At 43.7% G+C, this 12994-nt stretch overlaps 1 protein-coding gene across 1 annotated transcript in view; it reads right to left on the bottom strand.

Annotated features, from left to right (window-relative positions):
* The window catches only part of RPGR (retinitis pigmentosa GTPase regulator), a 39401-nt gene that overhangs the window by 16507 nt on the left and 9900 nt on the right, over positions 1–12994 (bottom strand). Inside the window, exons 6-12 of the mRNA XM_029046565.2 lie at positions 11067–11216; positions 8549–8707; positions 6067–6222; positions 4510–4634; positions 3046–3234; positions 1893–2070; positions 988–1091 (exon numbers count right to left, since the gene is read on the bottom strand). Of these exons, the coding sequence (XP_028902398.1) occupies positions 988–1091; positions 1893–2070; positions 3046–3234; positions 4510–4634; positions 6067–6222; positions 8549–8707; positions 11067–11216 (1061 nt within the window). The remainder of the gene's footprint in view (positions 1–987; positions 1092–1892; positions 2071–3045; positions 3235–4509; positions 4635–6066; positions 6223–8548; positions 8708–11066; positions 11217–12994) is intronic.

Below are 12994 nucleotides of genomic sequence, written 5' to 3'. Positions count from 1 at the left end.
AAGATGGCTTGTATTATATCATGTAAGTACTAATCACCTTTTCCCAAAAGAAATTAAATGCATTTTTAAATAATTGAGTTTCCAGGTTTATATGCAATACTACCATTTCTGAAAGATTACTTTGTGATTTTTCAAGGAGGTTCCTTAGCAATTTTGTTTATTGAATGAAAAAAAGTATTATTGATCTCTTGCAAAGAGACTGGAGCTACATAAGCCAGCTGAAAAAGGAAGGCGGGTAAAGTTTAGGAATTTATTGTTCTGCTTATCGTACTCTTGACCTCACTGAAATTAATAAAAATGTGTGCTTAAACCAAATTAATATGAAAAAGTGCCTCAATCTAAACATCCTGGATCAGCAGGTTTCTACTGGATCAACTGTTTCCAGCATGATCTATCATATAATTCTTTTAAGTGGTATTTATTAAGGGCTTACTATGTGCCAGGCACTGTACTAAGTGCTGGGGTAGTGGAAAGAGCACGGGCTTGGGAGTCAGAGGTCATAGGTTCTAATCCCAGATCCGCCACTTGTCAGCTGTGGGACTTTGGGCAAGTCACTTAACTTCTTTGTGCCTAGTTCCCTCATCTGCAAAATGGGGATTAAGACTGTGAGCACCATGTGGGACAATCTGATCACCTTGTATCTACCCCAGTGCTTAGAACAGTGCTTTGCATATAGTAAGCGCTTAACAAATACCATCATTATTATTATCATTATTATATAAAATAACCAGGTTGGACACGCTCCATGTCCCACAGAGGGCTTACAGTCGTAATCCCCATTTTCCAGATGAGGGAACTGAGGCCCAGAGAAGTGAAGTGACTTGCCCAAGGTCACCCAGCAGACAGGTGGTGGAGCTGGGATTAAAACGCAGGTCTTCTGGACTCCTAAATCCGTGCTCTTTCCACTATGCCACACTGTGTCTCACGTTCAAATTTCCTATTTCGTTCCACAATAAACATTAAATCATCTGGGAGTTTAGAGATTACCATATTTAGAGTGTCAGTAGTTTCTCCGAGGTTTGGGCCATCATTTTCCTCATCAGAATCTTCTTCTGAAGAGCTACTCTCATCTTCCTTTTCATTCACTGGTTCTTGAAAATAAAAGAGGAAAATGAAAGAGAAATAAAAGGAAAACATCATTTCAGACTAAAATTCTCACAAGCATATGGGAAAAATAGCGTTAGACATATCGACTTTTATGGAAGAAAGTCTATTTGCTGTGTCAAAGTCCACTATGCTATGACACTGATTAATTAACACTAAAAAAAAAGGATTTTCAAAGAGTTGATATTCCTTTCTAATTCCAACAGTTAAGGAAATGGAAAATGTAATAGTAATAATAATAATATTTAAGAGCTTACTACAAACTCAGTATTGTCCTTAACGCAGGGGTAAATATAAGATAATTAGGCTGGACACAGTTCCTGTCTCACATGGAGCACATAGTCTAAGGAAGAGAGCAGGTATTGAATCTCCATTTTACAGATGAGGAAAACGAGGAACAGGGAAGTTAAGTGATTTTGCCCTAGCTTTTATGACCAAGGCTGTGTTTCATAGCAATAGTGGATAATGAACAATTCTGTTAACTCTGTGAAATATTCATTCGAGTCAGAATCAGAGGATCAAGGCTCTCATCCCAGCTCTGCCATTTGTTTGCTTTGAGACCTTGAGCAAGTCATTTCACATCTCTGGGCCTCAGTCCCTCATCTGTAACATGGGGATGAAAGCGATGAGTCCCATGTGGGACACAGATGGTGGTCCAACCTGATTATCTTAAACCTACCCCAAACTTAGTACAGTGCCTGAGACGCAGTAAGTACTTAAAAAATACCGGTAAAGAAACTGAAAAAATAACTAGTTGCCTGAGGATCAACTAGAATACTATGACTCACCTGGTTTAGTTGACTGAAGACGGTCATTTTCCCTCACTGCATCTGCATTCAGACGATCACCCTGGGGTGTCCTCCAAGGAAGAGTATTGCTGGAGATGTCTGTGGCCGGTCTCTGAGGGCCATGTCCAAGTCGAGGTAGAGTTCGTATCATCCGGACAAACCGCTCAGGTGACTTTTCCTTTAAAGAACAGTTCCGACAAATCATGAAGCAATTCCCAAAGCTCATTTCTAAATGGAAAAGTAACGGTTTCTTTGCATTTCATTTGCTTTTTTGGTAAGAGGAGCAATGAAAAAACTGTCAAGATTCCACAGTGCTCACATTTCAGTGACCTTTCGAGGCTCTAAAATGTTTGCTGCTTGGGGGTTTTGACTGACTCACAAATGGCTATTTGGGATGTTCCTATTTAAAAATGTAAAGTGTTATTCCTTAACTTCACTATAAAATTTTTAAAAAGTCTGTCCTGCCTTCTCCCAGATTTTTCACAAATAATTCTTCCTCAAGGTCCTAACAAGAACATTTTCGGCCTTAAATAATAATAATTATTATCATGGTACTTGTTGAGCTCTTACTATGTGCCAAGCACTGTTCTAAGCACTAGGGAAGATACAAGCTAATCAATTTGGACATAGTCCCTGACCCACATGAGGCTCACAGGCTAGGCAGGAGGGAGTAAATGAAATGAAAGAAGGAAAAACGGAATAACTATCTATCAGAGAAGCAGCGTTGCTTAGCAGTTAGAGCAGGGGCCTGGGAGTCAGAAGGACCTGGGTTCTAATCCCAGATCTGTCACTGGTCTGCCGGGTGACCTCGGGCAAGTGACTTCACTTCTCTATGACTCAGTGCCCTCATCTGTAAAATGGGGATTAAGACTGTGAGCCTTCTGTGGGATGGGGACAGTGTCCAACCTAATTAGATTATAGCTATGTAAAGAACTAAAACAGGAGTTTAAAATAGAAACTACAAAATACCATTTCCAATTAAGAAAACAATAACAGGGCCACAGAGATGGCAACTGTAAAGCCCTGGACAATCAATCCATCAGTGTATTTACTGAACTATTGTGTGCAGAGCACTGAACTAAGCTCTTGGGAGAGTACAATCCAACAGAGATGGTAGGCCCTAAATCCCTGAAATGGAATCTTTGAAATTTACCCGTTCTCTCCGCCTCATACGTGCCGATAATGTTCCCTGCAAGGTGTTCTGAGATTGCAGCTCACCCCCGAACTGGGAGAAAGTTGTAGTCAAATCACCACATTCACTGAATTCTTCCACAGCAATTTCTTCAGACCCCTTTAATCTTGGGATGGCAAAAACTAGCATGTGGCATCCTCCACAGGCGACCTAATAAATCAACAGTGAAACACGTTACTGCACAAAAAGCGCAAAAAATCTGCTTCTTACTGGTAACTCGCCCTTAACCAAATACACACGTGTCATCTCTGCAGGACAGGTCTGTCTCACTCTCTCATTTTAATAATTATTAGTGGAATAAAGAATAAAAATGCCTAACTGCTTAGAAAGACAGTGGGGGTTTTTTGTTGTTTTTGTTTAAAAAAAGAAGGAATAACTCCTGGGCTAATTGTTAAAAAATACTTTTCGCAAAAACTATTGAAGTAAGCCAACGTGGAAAGCCAACTTCTTTCCTACTGGCAGAAAACAAAGTGGAAAAAAAAAAACCGACCCTAGGGCAGTCTTTCTGGTAAGCACTCTTTCTAGTCGTTAAGTTAATTATTTGTATAAAAGCTTCTTTCCCGAGCTTTACTAAGTTTCAAAAGCCTCATGAGTTTGCAGCAAAATAAAAGAGATAGCATTTCGGCAACTTAAATTTACATTTGGAGAATTCTGAGGAGTCCATATCTTCCTACATAAGGCCCTAAACCTAGAGTTATACAGAAAACAGTAAAAATGAAGGCCGGACATAGACTCTACAACTTCTAAGAGCTTTCTAAGCTGTGTAGTCAGGGTATAAATTAAGTGACCAAGATAGGTCCTGAGGAAAACGGAGAAAGAAAAAACCTTCACGTGACCTGCCCACCAAGCAAATGTCAGTAGATAATTTGCTGTGAAAACCGGTTTTCAGCAGCATGACATAGCATTCACCTTGACTTCATATTTGGTGTGAGGTTTGGAGGGATTATTCGAGAGGTGGAACTGAGAACAAATGATAAAAATGCTAAAGGAGCTAATAGTAATAATAATTGTGGTATCTGTTAAGCGCTTACTCTGTACCAGGCACGTACTAAGCACTGGGGAGGATACAAGGTAATTGGTTTGAACACAGTCCCTGTCCCACGTGGGGCTCACAGTCTCAATTTTACAATCCCCATTCTACAGAAGGTGTAACTGAGGCCGAGAGAAGTGATGTGACTTGCCCATGGTCCCACAGTAGACATGGGGCAGAAACAGGATTAGAACCCATGACCTTCTGACTCCCAGGCCCAGGTTCTATCCACTATGGCATGCTGCTTCAATTACAGTCGGGGTGATGGAGACAACTGTCAGCAATTTAGACCATAAAAGAGTTTTTTCTGGGCCAAAAAAAATGCAGAGAGCTTTCATGAATTTCTCCTAGGTTTGGATGAAAGAGGACAGTTTAAAATGTTGTTATGCCCTTACCAAATGCACTGAAAACCTCAAAAAATTAGAGCACAAGGTGGGAATGAATTGATTGGTAAAATTCTCCTCTCCAAGTCCTAATTTCCCATGGCGACCATCTCCAAAAGTGTACATAAGTCCCGTATCTGAAACGTGAACCATTGGATCATCAGAAAATGGTTATTTTTAGGTGGCTTTTCAAAAATCAGAGAACACTTAAAATATACATCGCATTATTTGAAGCTATCCAAAGACTCTTCATCTAGATGTTTAGGATTTTCCATTCACTACATTATTGAATTTAAATATATTTCGGCCAGCACAAATACTGACAGAATGACACATAAAGTAAGAAAAGATGATAAAACTTAGTAGTTCCGAAAGCCAAGGTGACTACCTAGAGTAACAGAAATCCATCAATCAATGATATTTATTGAGCACTTGCTACGTGCAAAGCATTGCATTAAAACCTACGGAGAGTACAAAAGAATCAGCCAACCCGTTCCCAGCCCATAATGAGTATACAATCTAGAGGCCTGAAAATAAAGGACACATACCACGTAAATATATTATAGACACATTATTTGCTCGACAACACATTTCCTGGGGAATTTTTAAATTTTGCTCCTGAATCTATCAAAATAGAATTCTACTTAATTCCTTTATAATTTGTCTTGCTTCAATAAATTCAAGGTGACGTTGCTCACGGAGGAGAATGTGGTCAAGAAAAAGTATTTCAGAATCTGCCCTCAAGCCTCTCAGTCGGAGCTTCTCAGAAAACGACTCTCACTAGTACGGTGCTCGGCACATAGTACGCGCTTAACAAGTACCACAGTTACTACAGGAAATCTGGGAAAGGGGAAGAGGAAAACAAGCTTTCCTCCTCTTCTTTTTCCTTGGCCTAGCCTTGCCTTCAGTAGATACTGTCCTCTCCCAAGCTTAGTACCTATTCGCTGGACTTTCAGCATTCGCAATGCACCTCGATCTCATCTAGCTCGCCGCCAACCTCTCGCCCACATCCCATCTCTGGCCTGGAATGTCCTCTTCATATCCAACGGACGATTACTCCAAGCCTTACTGAAGCCCTAACTCCTCCAAGACACCTTCCCCTGACTAAACCCTCATCTCCTCTCTTCCCACTCCCTCAGCCTCCCTTTCCTCAGCCCCACATATCTGGATTTATTTTCTTAAATTAGTGCCTGCTTTCCCTTCTAGGTACGGAGAAGTGACTTGTCCAAGTTCACACAGTAGGTAAGTAGTGGAGCCAGGATTAGAACCCAGGCCCTCTGACTCCTAGACCCCTGCTCTTTCCACTAGGCCACGCTGCTTCCCTTTCTTTCCCAGTGCTCTGCACGCAGTAAGCACTAAGTAAATACCATTCCAACTACTATTATTTTAGTGAAGATGCTTCTGAATTGGGCTTTCTTCTGGCATAAGGCGGTGATTTGGAAGGCTACAGAGTCTTCATCAGCACTGTCGAGGCATAATAATTTTCGGTGGCTCTATACCATAATCTTCATTCCTTAATACATTCCTCCAACTCCACGGTAAGGCTACAGCAGAACAATCGTTCCATACCAGATATTAGAGCTGTATGATTTTCCCCGCAGGCGACATAATGTATCTTCTGCTTCCGCAAATGTTCAACAACCTTTGGAACTGAGGTTTCAAAAATGCAGGTGCCCAGACCCAGCTGCCCGAACTCTCCAAGGCCGAACGTGTATACGTCTTCCTCTGAAATTACAGACGCATAAATGAGAACCGACACACCTCTCACTATAACTAGAAAAATGGAGCATTTATAAAAGGGCAATATTTTTCGAAAGACCAAAGGACTATTGTAATATGAACACTAACAAACCCTTCATTTGTTTCTTTCTCTGTCTCTCCTTTACTCTTTCCAATAATGACAATAATAACTGAGGCATTTTGCTAAGCACTTACTGATTCATTAATTGAGGTATTTGTTAAGCACTTATTAAGTGTCAAGCACTGAGCGCTGGGTCTAACTAGGTCAGACATAGCTCCTGCTCTACATTGGGCTCACAGTTTAAGGGGGAAAGAGAACAGATATTTAATCTCCACTTTACAGACGAGGAAGCTGAAGCCCAGAGAAGTTAATGACTCGCTCAAGGTCACAATGCAAGCGGCAAACTCAGGATTAGAATCCAGATCCTTTGATTCTGAGGTGAGTTCTTTTTCCATTAGGTAATGCTGTCTCCCTATCTTCTTGTACCTTCTTCCTCTCCTAATTTCTCCTTTTCGTTCTTTTTGCCCACCCTTTGATTTACCTTTCTGATGGTCCCCATTCTTGCCGTCCCTTTTCCCTCTCCGATTCCTTCTTTTCTGATCTTGTAATTGCCTTGCAAATTTTTTTATGGTATTTGTTAAGCACTTACTAAGTGTCAGGCACTGTACTAAGCGCTGGGGTAGAGATGAGGTCGTCAGGTTGGACACAGTCTCGTTCAAGCATGGGGCTCACAGTCTTCATCCCCATTTAAGAGATGAAGTAACAGGCACGGGGAAGTGAAGTGACTTGACTAAGGACTCACGGCAGATTAGAGGCAGAGCCGGGATTAGAACCCAGGCCCGAGCTCTGTAAGTAAATGCTTAACAAATACCACTGAAAACAACAACACATCACCACCTAAAGCCTTAAGTGCCTATCTGTAGGATTCTGTTAGGAGGAATAGTCAGAAGGCAGGTAATCTTGATTTCCATTTGATGGTGCAAATGGTTCGTAGGTGGCATTTAGAAAGATGGCTCGAGAAGCTACTGGTCTTACAAGTTCAGGTCTCCCAGGCATTCCCAGTGCTTAGAACAGTGCTCCAGCACTTAGAACAGTGCTTGGCACATAGTAAGCGCTTAACAAATACCATAAGTATAGTTATTATTATTAGGAGTAGTACACCACAATAGCCTAACACACCTTCACAAGCATTGTTCCTCTGCTCTGTTCTGCACACTCCTTAAAGCCCTGCCGCCTTTTTGATTCTTCTTTCCATCCCTTTGTCTATCTCTGCATTGCCTTGTCATCCCTAAGGAGCAGAATTTGGAGATAACTTTAAATTCTGGGTAATCGATAAAAACCTCTGACCGTGTGTAGGGTTTTCCGAGGATGAGCTCATCTATACCTTCCGATTCCCTCGGGTTTATTGCCGATCCACAATGCTATCTAGGATCTGCAAAGTGACCCGTGTTCTTTTGGATGTCTCCTTGTGTGTGCGGGTAAAGAAATTCCTGAACCGCCACCTGAAACACCTAGGAAGATGCTCGTCGTCTACTGACCTTAAAGAGTTTCCTGGGAATATTAAAGAAGCCTGTGTTCATAGTCAGCACTGGCCAGGACACGTGAGAAGCACGGATGACGGCAGGATGGCAAAGTAGCTACTACGTGGCGAAATGATTAGGGCCCCGGGCACTCAAGAATAACAGAGCATACCTCCAACCGAGTGGTTGAGTAGAAGCGGTATGGCCTAATAGAGAACGGGCCTGTCGGCCAGCCGGCCCCGGGTCCTAGCCCCGCTCGGCCCCTCGCCTTCTGTGTTATCTCGGACGAGTCACTCCGCTTCTCTGTGCCTCAGTTACCTCATCCGTGAAATGGGGATTAAGACTGTGAACCCTCTGAGGGATATGGGTCGGGTCCAACCTGATTCAGTTGTATCTATCCCGGCAGATAGTAGAGTGCCTGCTACATAGTAAGCGCTTAATTAATACCATTTTAAAAAAAAAGGTGAAATATCAATGCACCGCAGGAGAGTTCTGCAACATGCAGATCAGCCTGGTGGGAAACAATCGAGAGAGGTTGTTTTCCTCCAGCAGAGGCTCATGGAGATATGGATAAAAAGAGGCAGGGTAGAAAACACAGACAGATTCTGTTTAGGCATTCCATTAGGCAGCAAGCATCTACCCTTAGTGTAATAATAATTATTCTAAAAATTTTTTGAAATTTAAATTGAATTTTATGGTTTTTAAACTGTCCCCAGTGCATTTTTCACAATCAGTAACTGGCCAAAACAAAAACAAAATCCAAATAAAAAACCCGAGTTCTCTGGCATACCTGTAAGAGCCACTGTATGTCCTCCACCGCAAGCCACCTGATTCACCTTTCCAGAAATGCCGGGAACCAGCTGAGGAATTCTGTGATTTTTCAGTTGCTCGGATGACAGCCCTAACTTCCCATTCTCGGGCTCGCCAAATGTATAGAGCTCGCCGTCGGCTATGGGAGATAAAAGAAACCGATTCGTGAAGCATTCCATGTTGTTCCTTCCGTTCCCCACCTCGACCCACCCCTTTGGAGAACTGATTCAGTCCCATGACCTCAACTAGCATCTCTTTGTGGATGATTCAAAATCTACTTCTCCAGCTCCCGCCTCCTTCCTTTTCTGCAGTCTCGCATTTCCTCTCCGCTTGGATGTCCCATTGACACCTTCAACTTAACATGTCCAAAACAGAGCTCCTCATCTTCCCACACAAAATATCTCCTCCCCCGACTCTTTCCCATCGCTATAGACAACACTGCCAACCACACTCTCTCACAAGCCTGTAACTCCAGCATGTAACTCTTACCTCGTCTCTCTCATTCAGCACGCAGATTCAATCTGTCACCAAATTCTGTCACTTCTAGCTTCACGACATTGCTAAATTGCCTTCTAAAACTCTCCAAACTGCTATTACACTCATCCAAGCATTTATTCTACTCCACCTCGATTACTACATCAGCCTCCTTGCTGACCTCCCTGCCCCCCGTCTCTCCCTAGTCCGGTGTGGAAAGCGCACGGGCTTGGGAGCCAGAGGTCATGAGTTCGTGACTCAGTGGAAAGAGCACGGGCTTTGGAGTCAGAGGTCATGAGTTCGAATCCCAGCTCTGCCACTTGTCAGCTGTGTGACCGTGGGCAAGTCACTTAACTTCTCTGTGCCTCAGTTACCTCATCTGTAAAATGGGGATTAAGACTGTGAGCCCCACGTGGGACATCCTGATTCCCCTGTGTCTACCCCAGCGCTTAGAACAGTGCTTGGCACATAGTAAGCGCTTAACAAATACCAACATTATTATTATTATTAATCCTAACTCCGCCACTTGTCAGCTTTGTGTCTTTGGGCAAGTCACTTAACTTCTCTGTGCCTCAGTTACCTCATCTGTAAAATAGGGATTAAAGACTGTGAGCCCCAAGTGGGAAAACCGATTACCACCTCAGCGCTTAAAACAGTGCTTGGCACAATGTAAGCGCTTAACAAATACAATCATTATTATTCACTTTGCTGCCCGGATCATTTTTCTACAAAACCGTTCAGTCTGTTTCACCACTCCTCAAGAACCTCCAGTGGTTGTCCATTCACTTCCCCATCAAACAGAAGCTCCTCACTATCGGCTTTTTACCCTCTTACCTCTTACCTTACCTCAATAAATAGTAAGTGCTTAAAAAATACCATTATTATTATTTTTAATCCCCATTTCACAGATGAGAAAACTGAGGAATAGGGCAGTTAAGTGATTTGCCCGAGGTCACAGAGGAGGCAAGCTGGGGAGCCGGGAGAGTCTAGTCTCACAATTAATCAATGGTATTGATTGAGTGACCTCTCTCAGGAAGGCACTTGGAAAATTTCCAGTCCTCTACCAGTCTTGGCTACCGGAAGGAGAGTCAAGCAGAGGCCTGTCCATTCCATTCCTAGCTTGGCTACTGGCTAGCGAGCGGCAGGCCATCTGCTACAAGGCAAAACTCCCCTGTGCTGGGCAGCAGAGGCATGGGACAGAGTCAAGGGTGGAGACCCAAGTTTACTGCGCGGAAAAAGGTGATGGGAAACCACTTCCGCAGTTTTACCGGGAAAACTCTCTGGACCCACTACCAGAACGGTTGCAGATGGAGGTGGGGCGTTCTGGGAGAGAGGCGTCCATAGAGTCGTTACGGGTCAGAGACGACTCGAGGGCTTAAGACTAGACAATTGAGTGCTTACTCTGTGCAGAGTGCTCAGCTAAGCCCTTGGGAGAGTACAATACGACAGAACAGAATACAACAGATTTAGTGTATCCCAAGTACGATAAGCTCAGGCTTTTCTGTGTAAAAAAAAAAAATCAGATTTAAATTGGAAAAGTTTTTTCTAAAGGCCATTTTATTTTAACGGGAAAAAAAATATTCCCCAGCCCAGGAAATCCATGGAGGGGGTGTGGCACAAATACCACTTATCTAAGGTGAGGGAGAAGGGGAATTTGCAGGTAAGGGCAGGATAGAGGCCTAGTGGATAGAGCCCGGATCTGGGACTCGGAAGGACCCGGGTTCTAATCCCGGCTCTGCCACTCACCTGCTGGGCGACCTAGGGCAAGTCGCTTCACAGCTGCGGTAAGTGAGGCTCACAGAAGTGAGTCACCCAAGGTCACACAGCAGATAAGTGGCGGAGGTGGGATTAGAACCCGTGTCCTTCTGACTCATGGGCCTTTGCTCCATCCACTAGGCCAAGCTGCTTCTCCGCAGAGTAGCTCAGTAATAGTCAAGATCTTCCGATCTTACTTGTTACCACTTTTTTTGGAGTCAAATCACAAATGGAAAATAACACAATAGGTGAAGCTTTTGCAGTCTTACTTGTCACCAAGGCTGAATGGTAATATCCACAGGAGACCCAGGAGACTGGTTTTCCAATGACCACTCGACAAGGGACACAAACATTTGATTCACTGGCAAGGCCAATCTGTCCTTCAGAGTTGTCACCCCACATGTAAAGTTCTCCATCCTCTAAAATCAAGACAAGAAAACAAAGAATTGAAACCGTAGCAAAGGGAAATACGGTATTAGACTTGTTCTAAGAAAACACTCTTTTAACAGTCTGCATTAAGCTCCTTAATAATAATGATAATTAGTAATTACAGCATTTGTTAAGTGCTTACTATGTGCCAGGCACTGCTCTAAGCACTGGGCTGGAGACAAGCTAATCGGGTTGGACGCAGTCCCTGTCATGTGTGGGGCTCACAGGCTCAATCCCCATTTTACAGCTGACGGAACTGAGGCCCAGAGAAGTGAAGGGCCTTGCCCAAGGTCACACAGGAGATGAGTGGCGGAGCCGGCATTAGAACCCATAACTCCCAGGCCCGGGCTCTATCCTCTACGCCATGCCGCTTCCTTACTATGACTTTTGAAAGCACCGAATCATCTCGGAGTCTTCCACCTCACCTCGCTGCTCTCCTACTCCAGCCTGGCCCACATACGCCGCTCTTCTAATGCCAACCTTCTCACCGCACGTCAATCTCTTCTATCTCGCCGCCGACCCCTCGCCCACGTCCTGCCTCTGGCCTGGAACGCCCTCCCTCCTCACATCTAACCGACAGTGACTCTCCCCAGCTTCAAAGCCTAAATAAAGGCCCATCTCCTGTGAACCCCATGCGGGACAAAGATTGGGTCCAACGTGATTAGCTTTTATCTATCCCGGCTCTTAGTGATAATGATGGTATTTGTTAAGCGCTTACTTTGTGCCAAGCACTATTCTAAACACTTAGAACCGTTAGTCCCCGACACATAGTAAGCCCTTAACAAACACCATAAACCCCCGCCTCCCTCCCCCCGAAACAGTCTGATGAAATTCTTCAGGATAAATATTCCTGGAAAAAATTCCACTCACTGCTTCTACCACTACTTAATGTGTGTTTTGTCTAGTTTCTCCAAACTAATAATAATCATAAGATTGGAGATCTTGTTAACCATCAGGCCAGAAGCAAATGCAAAAGGAATGAGTAGGATTAGTGAGAAAAACATCCAACTCAAGGCCCGCAGGCTACGTGGTTAAATTATGACCCAGTTCCTACATTTCCTTGAAGTATTTAAATAGAGAAAATAGCAAATAAAGAGGGATAAGCTGTCTCTACCAATTTACTAATATTTCTACATAATTTCTTCTACTCATCAAAGTTACTACACTTTTTGTATGAGAACAATATTTTTATTTCACCCACCAAAGTGTGGCCCCATGTGAACGTGGTACCCCTTTATCAGGTTGGACAGGACTATTTTTCTTTTTTACAACATTTCTCAAGCACTTACTATAAGCCAGGCCAGTCCTAGGCGCCGGAGTAGATCCAAGTTAATCAGGTTGGATACATTTCCTGTTCCTCAAGGGACTCACAGTCTTGATCTCCATTTCACAGATGAGGGGACTGAGGCCTAGAGAAGTGAAGTGACTCGCCTAAGGTCACGCAGCAGACAAATGGCGGAGCCGGGATTAGAACCCAGGTCCTTCTGAATCCCAGGCCCTTGCTCTATCCGCGAGGCCACGCTGCTTTAAGACTTGCCCTTGACCGTTTAAAAGATTAAGATAGAATCCCAGATTAAAAAATCCATCTGACCCGCCTTTCTTGGGCGAAGGGAGCCGTGGTAGATTTCTGTCCATCAACAGGATGACGGGAAACCCACAGTCCTTTCTACCCGTTGTTTTTCAGATCTGTGGGACTCCGTGAGAAGCAGCGTGGCCTAGTGGGCAGAGCATGGGCCTGGGAGTCAAAAGTACCTGAGTTCTAATCCCA

This window comes from Ornithorhynchus anatinus, chromosome 18, assembly GCF_004115215.2.
Source record: "Ornithorhynchus anatinus isolate Pmale09 chromosome 18, mOrnAna1.pri.v4, whole genome shotgun sequence".
Classification (NCBI taxonomy): domain Eukaryota; kingdom Metazoa; phylum Chordata; class Mammalia; order Monotremata; family Ornithorhynchidae; genus Ornithorhynchus; species Ornithorhynchus anatinus.
This window is presented reverse-complemented; position numbering and strand designations above follow the sequence as displayed.